This window comes from Culicoides brevitarsis, chromosome 3, assembly GCF_036172545.1.
Source record: "Culicoides brevitarsis isolate CSIRO-B50_1 chromosome 3, AGI_CSIRO_Cbre_v1, whole genome shotgun sequence".
NCBI lineage: Eukaryota > Metazoa > Arthropoda > Insecta > Diptera > Ceratopogonidae > Culicoides > Culicoides brevitarsis.
Window position 1 is genome coordinate 10,479,724 of NC_087087.1, and position 10,668 is coordinate 10,490,391.

General features: G+C 31.2%; 4 protein-coding genes across 4 annotated transcripts; 2 read left to right on the plus strand and 2 right to left on the minus strand.

Moving 5' to 3' along the window:
- The first annotated feature begins 24 nt into the window (after positions 1-24).
- On the plus strand, positions 25-728 carry LOC134833702 (M-phase phosphoprotein 6). The gene is made up of 2 exons (XM_063848120.1): positions 25-215; positions 286-728. Exons 1-2 carry the CDS (start codon positions 125-127, stop codon positions 648-650), a joined length of 456 nt encoding a protein of 151 aa, XP_063704190.1. The 5' UTR covers positions 25-124; the 3' UTR covers positions 651-728.
- LOC134833700 (uncharacterized) lies at positions 713-4,142 on the minus strand. Its single transcript, XM_063848119.1, has 6 exons — positions 3,998-4,142; positions 3,829-3,920; positions 3,686-3,745; positions 3,473-3,627; positions 3,015-3,414; positions 713-1,330 (listed from the first exon to the last, which is right to left on the minus strand). The coding sequence occupies exons 1-6, from the start codon at positions 4,008-4,010 to the stop codon at positions 713-715; spliced, it is 1,338 nt and encodes a 445-aa protein (XP_063704189.1). The 5' UTR covers positions 4,011-4,142.
- A 2,433-nt stretch (positions 4,143-6,575) lies between these two features.
- On the minus strand, positions 6,576-9,568 carry LOC134833671 (CDP-diacylglycerol--glycerol-3-phosphate 3-phosphatidyltransferase, mitochondrial). Its single transcript, XM_063848077.1, has 2 exons — positions 8,358-9,568; positions 6,576-7,045 (listed from the first exon to the last, which is right to left on the minus strand). Exons 1-2 carry the CDS (start codon positions 9,408-9,410, stop codon positions 6,626-6,628), a joined length of 1,473 nt encoding a protein of 490 aa, XP_063704147.1. The 5' UTR covers positions 9,411-9,568; the 3' UTR covers positions 6,576-6,625.
- A 68-nt stretch (positions 9,569-9,636) lies between these two features.
- LOC134836145 (ADP-ribosylation factor-related protein 1) lies at positions 9,637-10,591 on the plus strand. Its single transcript, XM_063851378.1, has 4 exons — positions 9,637-9,748; positions 9,808-9,978; positions 10,035-10,288; positions 10,365-10,591. The coding sequence occupies exons 1-4, from the start codon at positions 9,656-9,658 to the stop codon at positions 10,453-10,455; spliced, it is 609 nt and encodes a 202-aa protein (XP_063707448.1). The 5' UTR covers positions 9,637-9,655; the 3' UTR covers positions 10,456-10,591.
- Positions 10,592-10,668: the final 77 nt, after the last annotated feature.

Below are 10,668 nucleotides of genomic sequence, written 5' to 3' on the forward strand. Positions count from 1 at the left end.
ACGTCAAAATAGACCATGTTGCATTGTTTACATTTCAATTTCGGACCAAAAATAATTTTTTTTCGACGAAATTCAGTAAAATAAATTAATTTTTAATTTGTAGCGTGATACAAAAAAATTCAAAATGAGCAAAAAACTGTCAAAAAGTGTCCTGCAGATGAAATTCATGAAAAGAACTCGAGAAAAAGTCGAACAAGAGGAAGAAGAGGAACAAGGTAAAAATATTTTTAATGAAATTTTGTTGAAATTTCAAGTTTTTAGTCAAATTTAAATAATTTTTTTCAGGTCGAGCGATGTATTCGTCAGAAATCACGGAAAAAATGCTTCATGGCAACTCAAATATCTTCATCGAGCCGAGTTACGTGATTTGCGAAGGTCTCATCGAGTGCGGAAGGTTCAGTTTCGGAGGCATGGACAAAGATATCGAACGTTTAATGGAATTGGAGGCTCAAGCAAAGCTCGCGTTGAAGGAAGAAGACACCCGAGAGAAGCAAAAAGAGATGACAAAAGACGTAAATGACGAGGATATGATCAAATATTACAATTCCTTAATGGATACCGTGGGAAATAAATTCAATAAACACAAAAGACGTCGAGGGAACAACGGAGAACGATTTATGAAACCAAACACGAGCAACGAAAGACTATAAAAATTAATTTTTTTCAATTTTTTCATATAAATAACACTTATTCGCTAATTTTTATTCAGAAATCAGAAAAGTCCAACGGAGAGATTGATGCACATGCCAAAGGTAAGTATGACAATTATGCAAAGAAGCAGGAAAAAACACACGTAATGCGAAATAATCGGGACTCGGAACAATTTCGCGGTCATTTTCAGCGACGAAGCGTACAACAGAATCGTATTCAGTTCCTCCGCTGCCGTATTTCGATGCACGAACGGTCGAATGCTGATTAAATGTCCGCAACTTTGTGTCGCCCGGCACGTGACAGTCAAGGCAGCTGCTTGAAAAAACGGCACGAGCGCCAAAACCATCCATAAAACGATGTTGGCGAGACTCATGCTGAAAATTTTGACGGGACACGTGTTCATGTCGCGAAAAAGGTGGATGATGCTCGAAAAGCAGTAGCTGAGATTCAGTAGGGTGAGCAGCGAAACGGGAATGGCGATGCGACAGTTGAGGTGATGCAAGTGTTTGCGGAATTCGCAAATTTCGCGCATCCATTCGAGCGGTTCGATGGAGTGCAAGAGGAGTTTTTCCTTCAGGAGATTCAGGTAGCAGCGCAGGAGGTAGCACAAAATGCTGTAGCTGGAGATGATGACGACTTGGACGAGGTCGTGGCAGAGCAGACAAACGTATAAGATAACCTGGAAAGAGAGAAATTGCGTTAAATTGGTTGAAATTCGAGATTTTACGAGGCGTGAAGTGTTTTTAGAGGCAAAAAATTATAATTTTTTAAAGAAATTTTTCTTTTTAAGAGAAAATTTTGAGAAATTCAATTAATTTTTGCTCATTTGACTTCGATTAGCTTAAAAAAAATTTAAATTAAACAAAATTTGTCAAAAATTTGTCTCAATTTAGCTTAAGAATTAAAAATTTAAAAAAAAATATTTAAAAATTTTTTGCTCAAAAAAGATTTTTGCTTTTTTGAGTTCAAACTTTCTCGAAAAAACCTAAATTTTTTGTGTGAAATTTTAAAAATTTTGGCCTCATTTAAGAAAATTTGACCATTTAACTACTTTTCGCTACTGAGATTTTTTTTGTCTCTCAAGAATTTTTTTCTCATGAAAATCTTTAAAAATTTTTAATTTTTTATGAAAAATTTTATGTTTCTCAATGGATTTTTGCTTGTAAATAAGATTTTGTTTTTAGAAATTTGGTGTTATGGAACAAAAATTTTAAAAAAATTTCTTTGATTTTTAAAGAGTTTAAATTTTTAACCAAAAATTTTTAATTTCTTCAAAGGAATTTCACCCATTCAATTTTTCTTTTTAATTTTCGAGAAATATATTTTAGTTTTAGAGTTTTTGGAGTTCTTTTGATTCTTCAAATCTCTTTGAAATCCTTAAAAAATTGAATTTTTGAGAAAAATTTTTGCAATATTTATGAATTTGTTGTTTCGCAAAAATTGTAACTTTTCGAGGAATATTTTTTTAATTTTTAATTTTTTTTTAATTTTTAAGAAAAAAAATTACTAGAAAAAAAATCATTTTTTTTAATTGTTAAATGAAGTCCCGTTTGTTTGAGAAAAGTTTAACTTTTTACATTTTTTTTTAAATTTTTTATTTAAATTTTTTTTTTTATTTATTTAATTTTTTTTTATTTTAAACACTTTTTTTCATTTTTTTTTTAATTTTTTTATTTTTTTTAATATTTTTTTTTAATTTTTTTTTAAAAATTTTAATTTTTTATTTAATTTTTTTTTATTTTTTATTTAAATTTTTTATTTAATTTTTTTTTTCAATTCTAAAAATTAATTAAACTAATTTTAATTTTTTTTTTAAATTTTTTATTTAATTTTTTTTTTTTTAATTTTTTTTTTTTTTTTTTTTAATTTAAATTTTTTTTAAAAAGAATTTAAAAAAAATTTTTTAATTTTTTTATTTAAATTTTTTTTTTAATTTTTTATTTAAATTTTTTTTAAATTTTTTATTTAATTTTTTTTTTAATTTTTATAAAACACTAAAAAATTCAATTTACAATTTTTTAAAAATAATTCTTAGTCTTTAGAATTTTTTTGTTCAGTCAAGTGTTGATGAAAAATATCTTTTTTCGTAAACATTTTGATCTCTTTAAAATAAATTTTGAGCCTTGAACTCCGAAAAATTTCGATTTTAAAGAAAAATTTATCAGAAAAATAGAAGATTTAAAAATATTCAAAAAGATTAATTTTTTTTTCTAAAATTAAAGTTCTTAAGGACTTTTAAGCCTAATTTTGCTCAATTACAAACAAAAAAATCACCAAAAAAACCAATTTTATCAAAAAATTTTAAAATTCTCTCAAAAATCTCAAATTTTTGACACTTTAATTCTAAATTTACCATCACTCACCTTCAAGATACCTTCCGTGTCTGTCACATTCGCCAACTTAATGTAATGATTTTTGGCAATTCCCGCCTGTTCCTTCCCAATAAACGTGATATAGGCAACTGAAAATCCGAGCCACAGCAACGCAATTGCCTTATAAACCCAGAAATCGATCACAAGTCGTCTCACATTGACACTCAGAATAAAAACTCGTTCAATGAGACTTTGAAGCAGCTCATTATCGGCAATTCTGTACACATAAATGGCCGCGAGAAATCCACTCAGATGCAGCACCGACGGAATTATGTAAGTAAAGACAATCTCTCCGGTCTCGAAATATTTTTTGTATTGATAAACGTAGAATTCATCGTTTTCCGAATAGCCAATTTTCGATGGGACGTCAGTTACGAAGCCACGATCGCGTCTAAAACGAAGAATTTGGGTGAAAAATCGGTTAAAAAAGGGGAAAATTGAATTTTTACCGGAATCCTGTCACAAATTGCAGCACATAACCGAGAATGAGGAAGGTTAAGATGAGAAAAGTTTGCACGTGTCCCAGCCAGGAGTACCAATCGGCATCTATTGTCATAGGTTTGAGGCCCACAAAGCTCAGGATCGCCACGAACGGTCGATGAAACTGCAAAAAAATCGATTAAAATTCAAAAAATTTTCATCAAAAGTCATTTTTTGCTCACCTTTCTCTTGCAATACCGCAACAAAGCTGCCGTCGGTTCAATTTCACTTATTTCAGCTATCTTAAAATGATATTTCATGGTATTTAGAATGAACTTTTGACCTTTAATTTGCATGATTCGCGTAGTTTTGAACGAGCACTTACGATAATATTTTCGTCTAAAATTTCGCAATCGCTGCCCGCAAAGTTGCGTGAGTTTGCCAATGTGCTCACCGACGACGATGACGGACTGATATCTGACGAAGTGATAAACAACAAAAAAAAATTAACGGATCAGATTTTTTTTTGTTGAGAATTTTGGAAAAAAATTCACCTTCTTCTGCCATTTCGCTTTGTTTCCTCAGCGCATCGTTCCGGATCAAAGAGAGAAGTTTGTTTGCATGAACAGACAACGAATGAGGCACAACACAGAATGTTATCTCGGAAATTTGAGTCACACAGAAGTTTTTTTGTTTTGCTCTCTCTTCCGTTCTGTTGAGTTGTTATTAAAAAAATTTGAGATGCATCGTTGTCAAACATCCTGATAAGACAATTTTACACAGAGAAAGAAAATTGACGGGGGTTTTTGATAGTTTTTTTTTCAAAAAATATAATTTTTCGATTTTTTCGAAAATCCAAGAAATTTGTTGGGAAATTTTCGAAAATTCGTCAGATTTTTTAGAAGTTTCGAAATTCTTAATTTTTTCGAAATTTTTTTATAAATCAGCAGGAAATTATTTTGAGTTAATTTTTTAATATTAAAAACCAAATTAGAATTAATTTTTGATTTTTTTGAAATGATTTCAAAATAAGTTTCAGGAAAAATCATTCGAATATTAAAAAAAAAAATTACGTTGTTTTCGAAAATTCAAGAAACAGTAAAAAAAATTTTCGAACATTGAAATAAAATTTTTTGAGCAATTTTTAGTTTTTTTTAAATTTTTAAAAAAAATTTTTTCTAAGAAATATTTTAATTTTTTTTAATTATTTAATTTAATTTTTTTAATTTTTTATTACCAATAACTTTAAAAAACATACGAGAATTTTAGAAATTTTTCAAAACAATTTCTTAAGATATCTGAAATTACTGGGAAAAAAATCTTGAACAATTAAAACAAATTTTTAGAAAAATTTTTGAACTTTCTCATGTTTTTTGCAAATTCTAAAAATATTTAGAACAATTTTGAAAACTTTAAGAAATTTGTAGAGCGATTTTTGAACTTTCATGAAATTTTTAGAACAAATTTTGAAGACCCATATATATATTTTTTTTTACCAAAAAGATATTTTTTTGACCATTCACAACATTTTCAAATTTTTCAAGAACAATTTTCGAAACAAAATTTTAGAACATTTTTTTGAGTTTCATGAAAATTTGTTTGGCAATTTTTTAAGTTTTCTAAAATAATTTGAGAAAATTTTTAATATTCTAAGAAATTTTCAGTAATGGAACACTTTCTTTTTCGAAAATCAAACAAATTAGAGAAAATTTCAAAAATTTATGTAATTCTAAGAAAAGCTCGAGAAAATTCATAAATTCAACAATTGAACATTATCAAAAGTTCATCAAATTATTAGAGCAATTTTTGTACATCTATAAAACGTTTTCGAAACATTTTCGAAAATTCTAGAAAATTTTTCGAAAACCCACTGTTGAGACGAATGAAAGTGATAAACTGAATAAGCAAATTTGCAAATTTTTTAAGGGGCGACGACTGGTATTTTATTTAGCATACGACCGGTAATTTTTTGTGATCTAATTTTTTCATGACTTCTCTAAAAAATTCATTTTCATTTTTTTTTGTTCTTAAACCTTCTTTCAGCTAAACTTGATCAAATGCAAAAAACTTCAAAGAAATTCGTGAAGCAGAATTTGAGTTATTTCGTTACAAAAACTTATTTTTCTTGCTTTTTAGATGTTGAATGATCGCCAAAATAATTTTTAATTATAAAAAAAGCAAAAATAAGGTAAATAGTAATTTTTTTGTAAATTAAATGAAATTTTCTGCCCGTTTTGAACTTTACATGGACTGCCGTTTATTCCGGATCCAATTTTCATGATGGATAACACTCGTATAAACCCCCGCATCTGATCCGCAGCCCATTCCGTAAGAAACGATCCCCACAAGTACCGTCGAATTCTGTGATTTACAGAATAAACCTCCTCCAGAGTCACCACTGCATGCATCAACGCCTCTCAAGCCACGAGCGCAAAACATTCCCCAATGATATTCCGGAGCTACGACTCTTCCAAGGATCGATTCGCACATTTTTTGCGTGATTGGCGTGACATTGCCCATCAAAAGGTGTTCGGAAGAGTCTCCTGAGTAACGAGTGGAGCCAAAACCGTAAATTTTGCAATCAGAGACGTCTATATTGTGAGTTTTTGGTATGGAAACGAGCTCGGAGGTGAATAACGGGTCATTTTGGGACATGTTGAGCTTCAACAAAGCAACGTCGTTGGTGAAAGTGTAGCTAAAAATTGAGTTTTAAGAGTTAAAAAGATAAAAATTAGTGAAAAATACTTACGGATCAAAGTTTTTGCGACAAATCGATGAGACTTTGTACCGAAAACCATCGTTACTTAACCGAACTTGACCAATTTGAACATAAATTTCGCATATTTTGATGTATTTCAGGCAATGACTTGCTGTTAAAACGGTTCCTTGTCCCAAATAAGTTCCCGTACAAAAGTGTTTGAACTGATTTTCCCCCAAAATTTGCAAGGAAGTCACAAAAGAAGCCTCTCCTTCATCAACTCGAGCCCCATTAACGATCCTTTTGAATCTCTGCGCCTCTGAAAATTCACAAAAACTGCAAAAAACGACCAAAAAACTCACAAACGTTCGTTTCAGCGGCATTTCGCTGAATGAATTGACGTCGCAAGTGTCGCAGTTGTGCAAACAACGTCATTATTCGGTACAACAAAACAATTTATTTCGAAACTACTTAAACAATGAACTTAAAAGAAATTCTTAAACAGCCAGACAACGGCTTTCACCCAGCGCGGTATCGGTCGTTCGGCAAGTTCGCGTTGCGCGAGTGTTCCGTAGCTGTACAAGTGATCGACTTCCGTCTGCAGTTGATTCTTCAGGCGTTCGTTTGAGGTCACGAGGCAAATTTGTGTCTCCAAGTCGCGATTTACGGAGCGTTCGCCAAAGTTGGAAGACCCGATGACCGTCAGTGAGGGCGAACTTTCGTTCGGTAGGTAGTACCAAAGGCCTTTGGCGTGATAAGTCCATCCGTTGCGTTCGTATTCTAAGAGGTTGATGCGGTTTGTTTGCTTGGCGGCGATCACCGTGTCATAATATCGTTTGGCGATGAGTGTGTAGGCTTTGGGGATGCTTCCAGCAGGTCCTTTGGCGCCCAGGAAACCGTTTGCCTGAAAAAAATGAGGATTTAAATGAGTTGAGTGGTAAAAATTTAAGATTTTTTCAAATTTTGGTTGAAAAATGACTTAAAAATTTTTTAACGGTCATTTTTTAAATTAACATTTAACAAATTTTCATAAAAAATTAAACTTTTTAATGAAATTTTCAGTTTTTGAATGCTTTTTTCACAAAAACTCAAGATTTTTGAGTAAAAATGGAAAAATTTTCATCAAAATATCAATTTTTGTACAAAATTTTATAATTTTTAAAGAAAATTTGTCAAATGTCATTTTAAAAATTGACCGTTAAAAATTTTCAAAGCGTTAAATCAAAAGCAAAACTTCTTACATTATTACTATTTGAAGTAAAAGATCAAGATTTTTCGTTCGTAGCAAAAATTTTTTGTCAACTTTAATATATTTTGATTTAAACATTTATTTAAATTAAAAAAAAGTCATTTTTATTTTTTTTTATTCTAAAAAATTTTTTTTTTGCATTTTTTGAACGTTTTTGAAAGAATTATAAAATATTTTTAAATAACTTTAAGATTTTTGAGTTCAAAAAATCTAATTTTCATAATTTAGAGATTTTTTCAGATTGAATTAGCGAAAAAACGAATTTCAAATTTTTAACGGAAAATTTTTGAATTGACATTTGATGATTTTTTTTTGTAAAATTTTGAATGAAATTTCAAGTTTTTGACTGCTTTGGCATAAAATTTTAAAATTTGTGAGTTCAAAATTAAAATTTCTGGTGAAAACTTAATTTTTTTTAAAAATCTACAATTTTTTTACGAGAAAACATAAAACGTCATTTCAAAAATTTGTCAGTTAAAAATTTTTAAAATTAAATTTAAATAGAAAGGTTTCAGATTTTCAAAATTTTTTCAAATTTAAGCAATATTTTGAATTTTAACTATCAAATTTAGGTTATTTTTTTAACCATAATATTGGTTTGTATCCATTATAAAATTTTTAACCTCAAAATTAGAATTATTTTTTAAATTTTTTCTTAACAAATTTTTACGCATTTTAGCCTTTTTTCATAACTTTTCAAGATTTTTTAATCTAAAATTTCATTATTTTTAAAGACTTTTTAGTTCGTAAAAGCATAAAAATGATTTTCAAATTTTTAACGGAAATTTTTTGAATTGACATTTACGAAATTTTTCTTAAAATTTGTCAAAAATTATCATTTTTCGCCTTTTATTCAAAAACTTTTTTACTATTTTCAAAGAAAAAAACTAAATTTGTTTAAATTCTCTTACAAAAGGTTAAAATTTGAATTTTCCCTCATTTCCATAAAAATTAAAAAAAAACTTACATTCGGATGCGCCATCAAAATATTGCAATCCGCCGCACACTCATTCGTCAGTGCATTCATCAAAGTATCCGTCAAATTAAAATATCCCGTTGCCATTTTCATATTCGAACCTGGTAACGCCGCCGCCAATATCCTCCTCACGACCAAACTATCATGATGAATTCCTATTTGTCCCATTTCCAGTGTCGGAAAAATCCACGTATCCCCTTCCTGTCCTTGTTGATTCCTCAAATTTTGCTTTTCCCACGTTTCTCTGAAGAAATCCGTAACTTTTTTCCGTGCCGCTTTCGCAAAATCCTGATGCGAACCTTCATAAGGCGACACTTTCCACGTTTCATGCAACTTTTCGTTCCCATTTTTGTCGACTTGCAAGCTAAATTCCTGCACTTTTTGCAAAAAATCCGAGTAAAAGTCCGCCACGTTCTTATCTTCGATCATGACATACCGATCTTGGCGATTCGTGAAGTAATCGTTTGATAAATTCGCCCCGCTAAGGATCACGGTGTCGTCAAAAAGGTAAACTTTCATGTGCTGAACCCCAATTAACTCGTTCCAACGGGGCGGCGCAAGTTTTTTCGTGATTCCCCGCAAAACTGGCGTATGATAAAGCGATAAAACGCATTTTTCGCTCTCCTGCAGCAACGGAAGGACCTTTGTTTTGGAGTTTATTTCGCCACGTGTGCCTCGGGTGAAGTCCAAGAGGATGTCAACACTCAAATTTTTGTTGGTACGCAAATTTTCGTGAATTGCCGTGACTAGATTGTGCTCCAGTTGACCCGTTCCAAGGTAGAGACTGGCTAATTTGATGCGAAATTTGGCAGCTGATGACTTTTCCACGAGCGTTTCATAGAAAACCGACGGAATTTGGATGATTTTTATCTTATCGCCGTTCACCGGGAAGCATGGAGCGCACGAATTCAGCCAACTGAGACTCTCAAGTGAGCTAAATTTACCGAAGAAGCCATTTTTAGCGGTTGTTGGGGCAGTTCCTGGCCAAATATCCAAGGGAGCTGCTTGATATTCGAACAAAGTCGAGAAAAATCGACGAATCATCGATGTTGAAATAGTACTTTTCGGTTATTTCAGATAAATTTCTTCAAAAAACATTTTTATAAGTAGTCCGAATCCTTAAAATTTGTTGTCAACTTTAAATTTTCTTGAATTTTTGACTAAAAAATTAATTTTTCTTGCAGAAATTTCGATGTCTCTAATGTTTTGGTCCAATTTTCGTGTTGACAAGTGGAAAATGAAACGTCAAAGGCTTTGTTTACAAAATAAATTCTGAAAAAAACACAAAAATGTACACGTTAGTGACTGGTTTTTACAAATATTTAACACAAAAGGACGAATATAATATTCTGATATTAGGTTTAGACAATGCTGGCAAGACGGTAAGTCGCTTTAACACCCTAAAAATATCAAAAATTGACGAAAATCCTTCAAATTTCAGACATTTCTCGAAAAAGCGAAAGCTACGTTCACAAAAAATTACCGTGGGATGAATCCAAATAAAATTACGACAACCGTGGGGCTCAATATTGGCGAAATTAACATCGAAGGGGTCACTCTTAGCTTCTGGGATCTCGGTGGGCAGCAGGAACTTCAAGCGCTGTGGGATAAAGTACGATTTTTTTCAAAAATTTAATCAAAATTTCTCACCTGAAGCATTTTTTGCAGTATTATGAAGAGACTCATGGCTTAATTTACGTCGTCGACTCGCACGATCGTGACCGCATGAACGAATCCAAGGAGATTTTCGACCAAATGATCATCAACGATCATCTCAAGGGCATTCCGTTGCTCATGCTCGCCAACAAACAAGATCTTCCGGATTGCATGGGCGTGCGAGAGGTGAAACCTGTGTTTCAGGATAGCGGTCCAGCGATCGGAAGAAGGGATTGTCTCATTATGCCGGTGTCTGCTTTAACGGGGTAATATTTTTTTTGTGAAAAATTTTGAAATTTTTCGGAAATTTCATAAAAAAATGAAAAATTATTTTTTTTTTAGTGAGGGAGTCGATGAGGGAATCAAATGGCTCGTAGATTCTGTGATCCGGAACAGTCATGTGAGGCCTCCAAAGCAAAAAGATGAACTTTAGGCCGTCCTGCATTTTTCCATGAAAACATTCGCACTGAATTAATTAAAAATTTTAATTTCTATGAGAGTACTTTAATATTATGTAAAAAAAAAAAATATTATTATGAATAAATTTACCTTGTCAAAGTGAATGAGCGCTTGGATTAACACACAAACACAGGTGCAATGGACAGGTAAATAAAACACAATTAAAATACGATAAGAAATTTCTTAT

Excerpts from the sequence above, each read along its gene's own strand:
- LOC134833702 (XM_063848120.1), top strand. The coding sequence starts at position 125 with ATGAGCAAAAAACTGTCAAAAAGTGTCCTGCAGATGAAATTCATGAAA. Across the intron at positions 216-285 it reads AGAGGAAGAAGAGGAACAAG|GTCGAGCGATGTATTCGTCA; the intron begins GTAAAAATATTT and ends AATTTTTTTCAG.
- LOC134833700 (XM_063848119.1), bottom strand. Across the intron at positions 3,746-3,828 it reads TTTTAGACGAAAATATTATC|ATAGCTGAAATAAGTGAAAT; the intron begins GTAAGTGCTCGT and ends TATCATTTTAAG. Across the intron at positions 3,415-3,472 it reads CAATTTGTGACAGGATTCCG|ACGCGATCGTGGCTTCGTAA; the intron begins GTAAAAATTCAA and ends TCTTCGTTTTAG.
- LOC134833671 (XM_063848077.1), bottom strand. The coding sequence starts at position 9,410 with ATGATTCGTCGATTTTTCTCGACTTTGTTCGAATATCAAGCAGCTCCC. Across the intron at positions 7,046-8,357 it reads TTTTGATGGCGCATCCGAAT|GCAAACGGTTTCCTGGGCGC; the intron begins GTAAGTTTTTTT and ends CATTTTTTTCAG.
- LOC134836145 (XM_063851378.1), top strand. The coding sequence starts at position 9,656 with ATGTACACGTTAGTGACTGGTTTTTACAAATATTTAACACAAAAGGAC. Across the intron at positions 9,979-10,034 it reads TTCAAGCGCTGTGGGATAAA|TATTATGAAGAGACTCATGG; the intron begins GTACGATTTTTT and ends CATTTTTTGCAG. Across the intron at positions 10,289-10,364 it reads CCGGTGTCTGCTTTAACGGG|TGAGGGAGTCGATGAGGGAA; the intron begins GTAATATTTTTT and ends TTTTTTTTTTAG.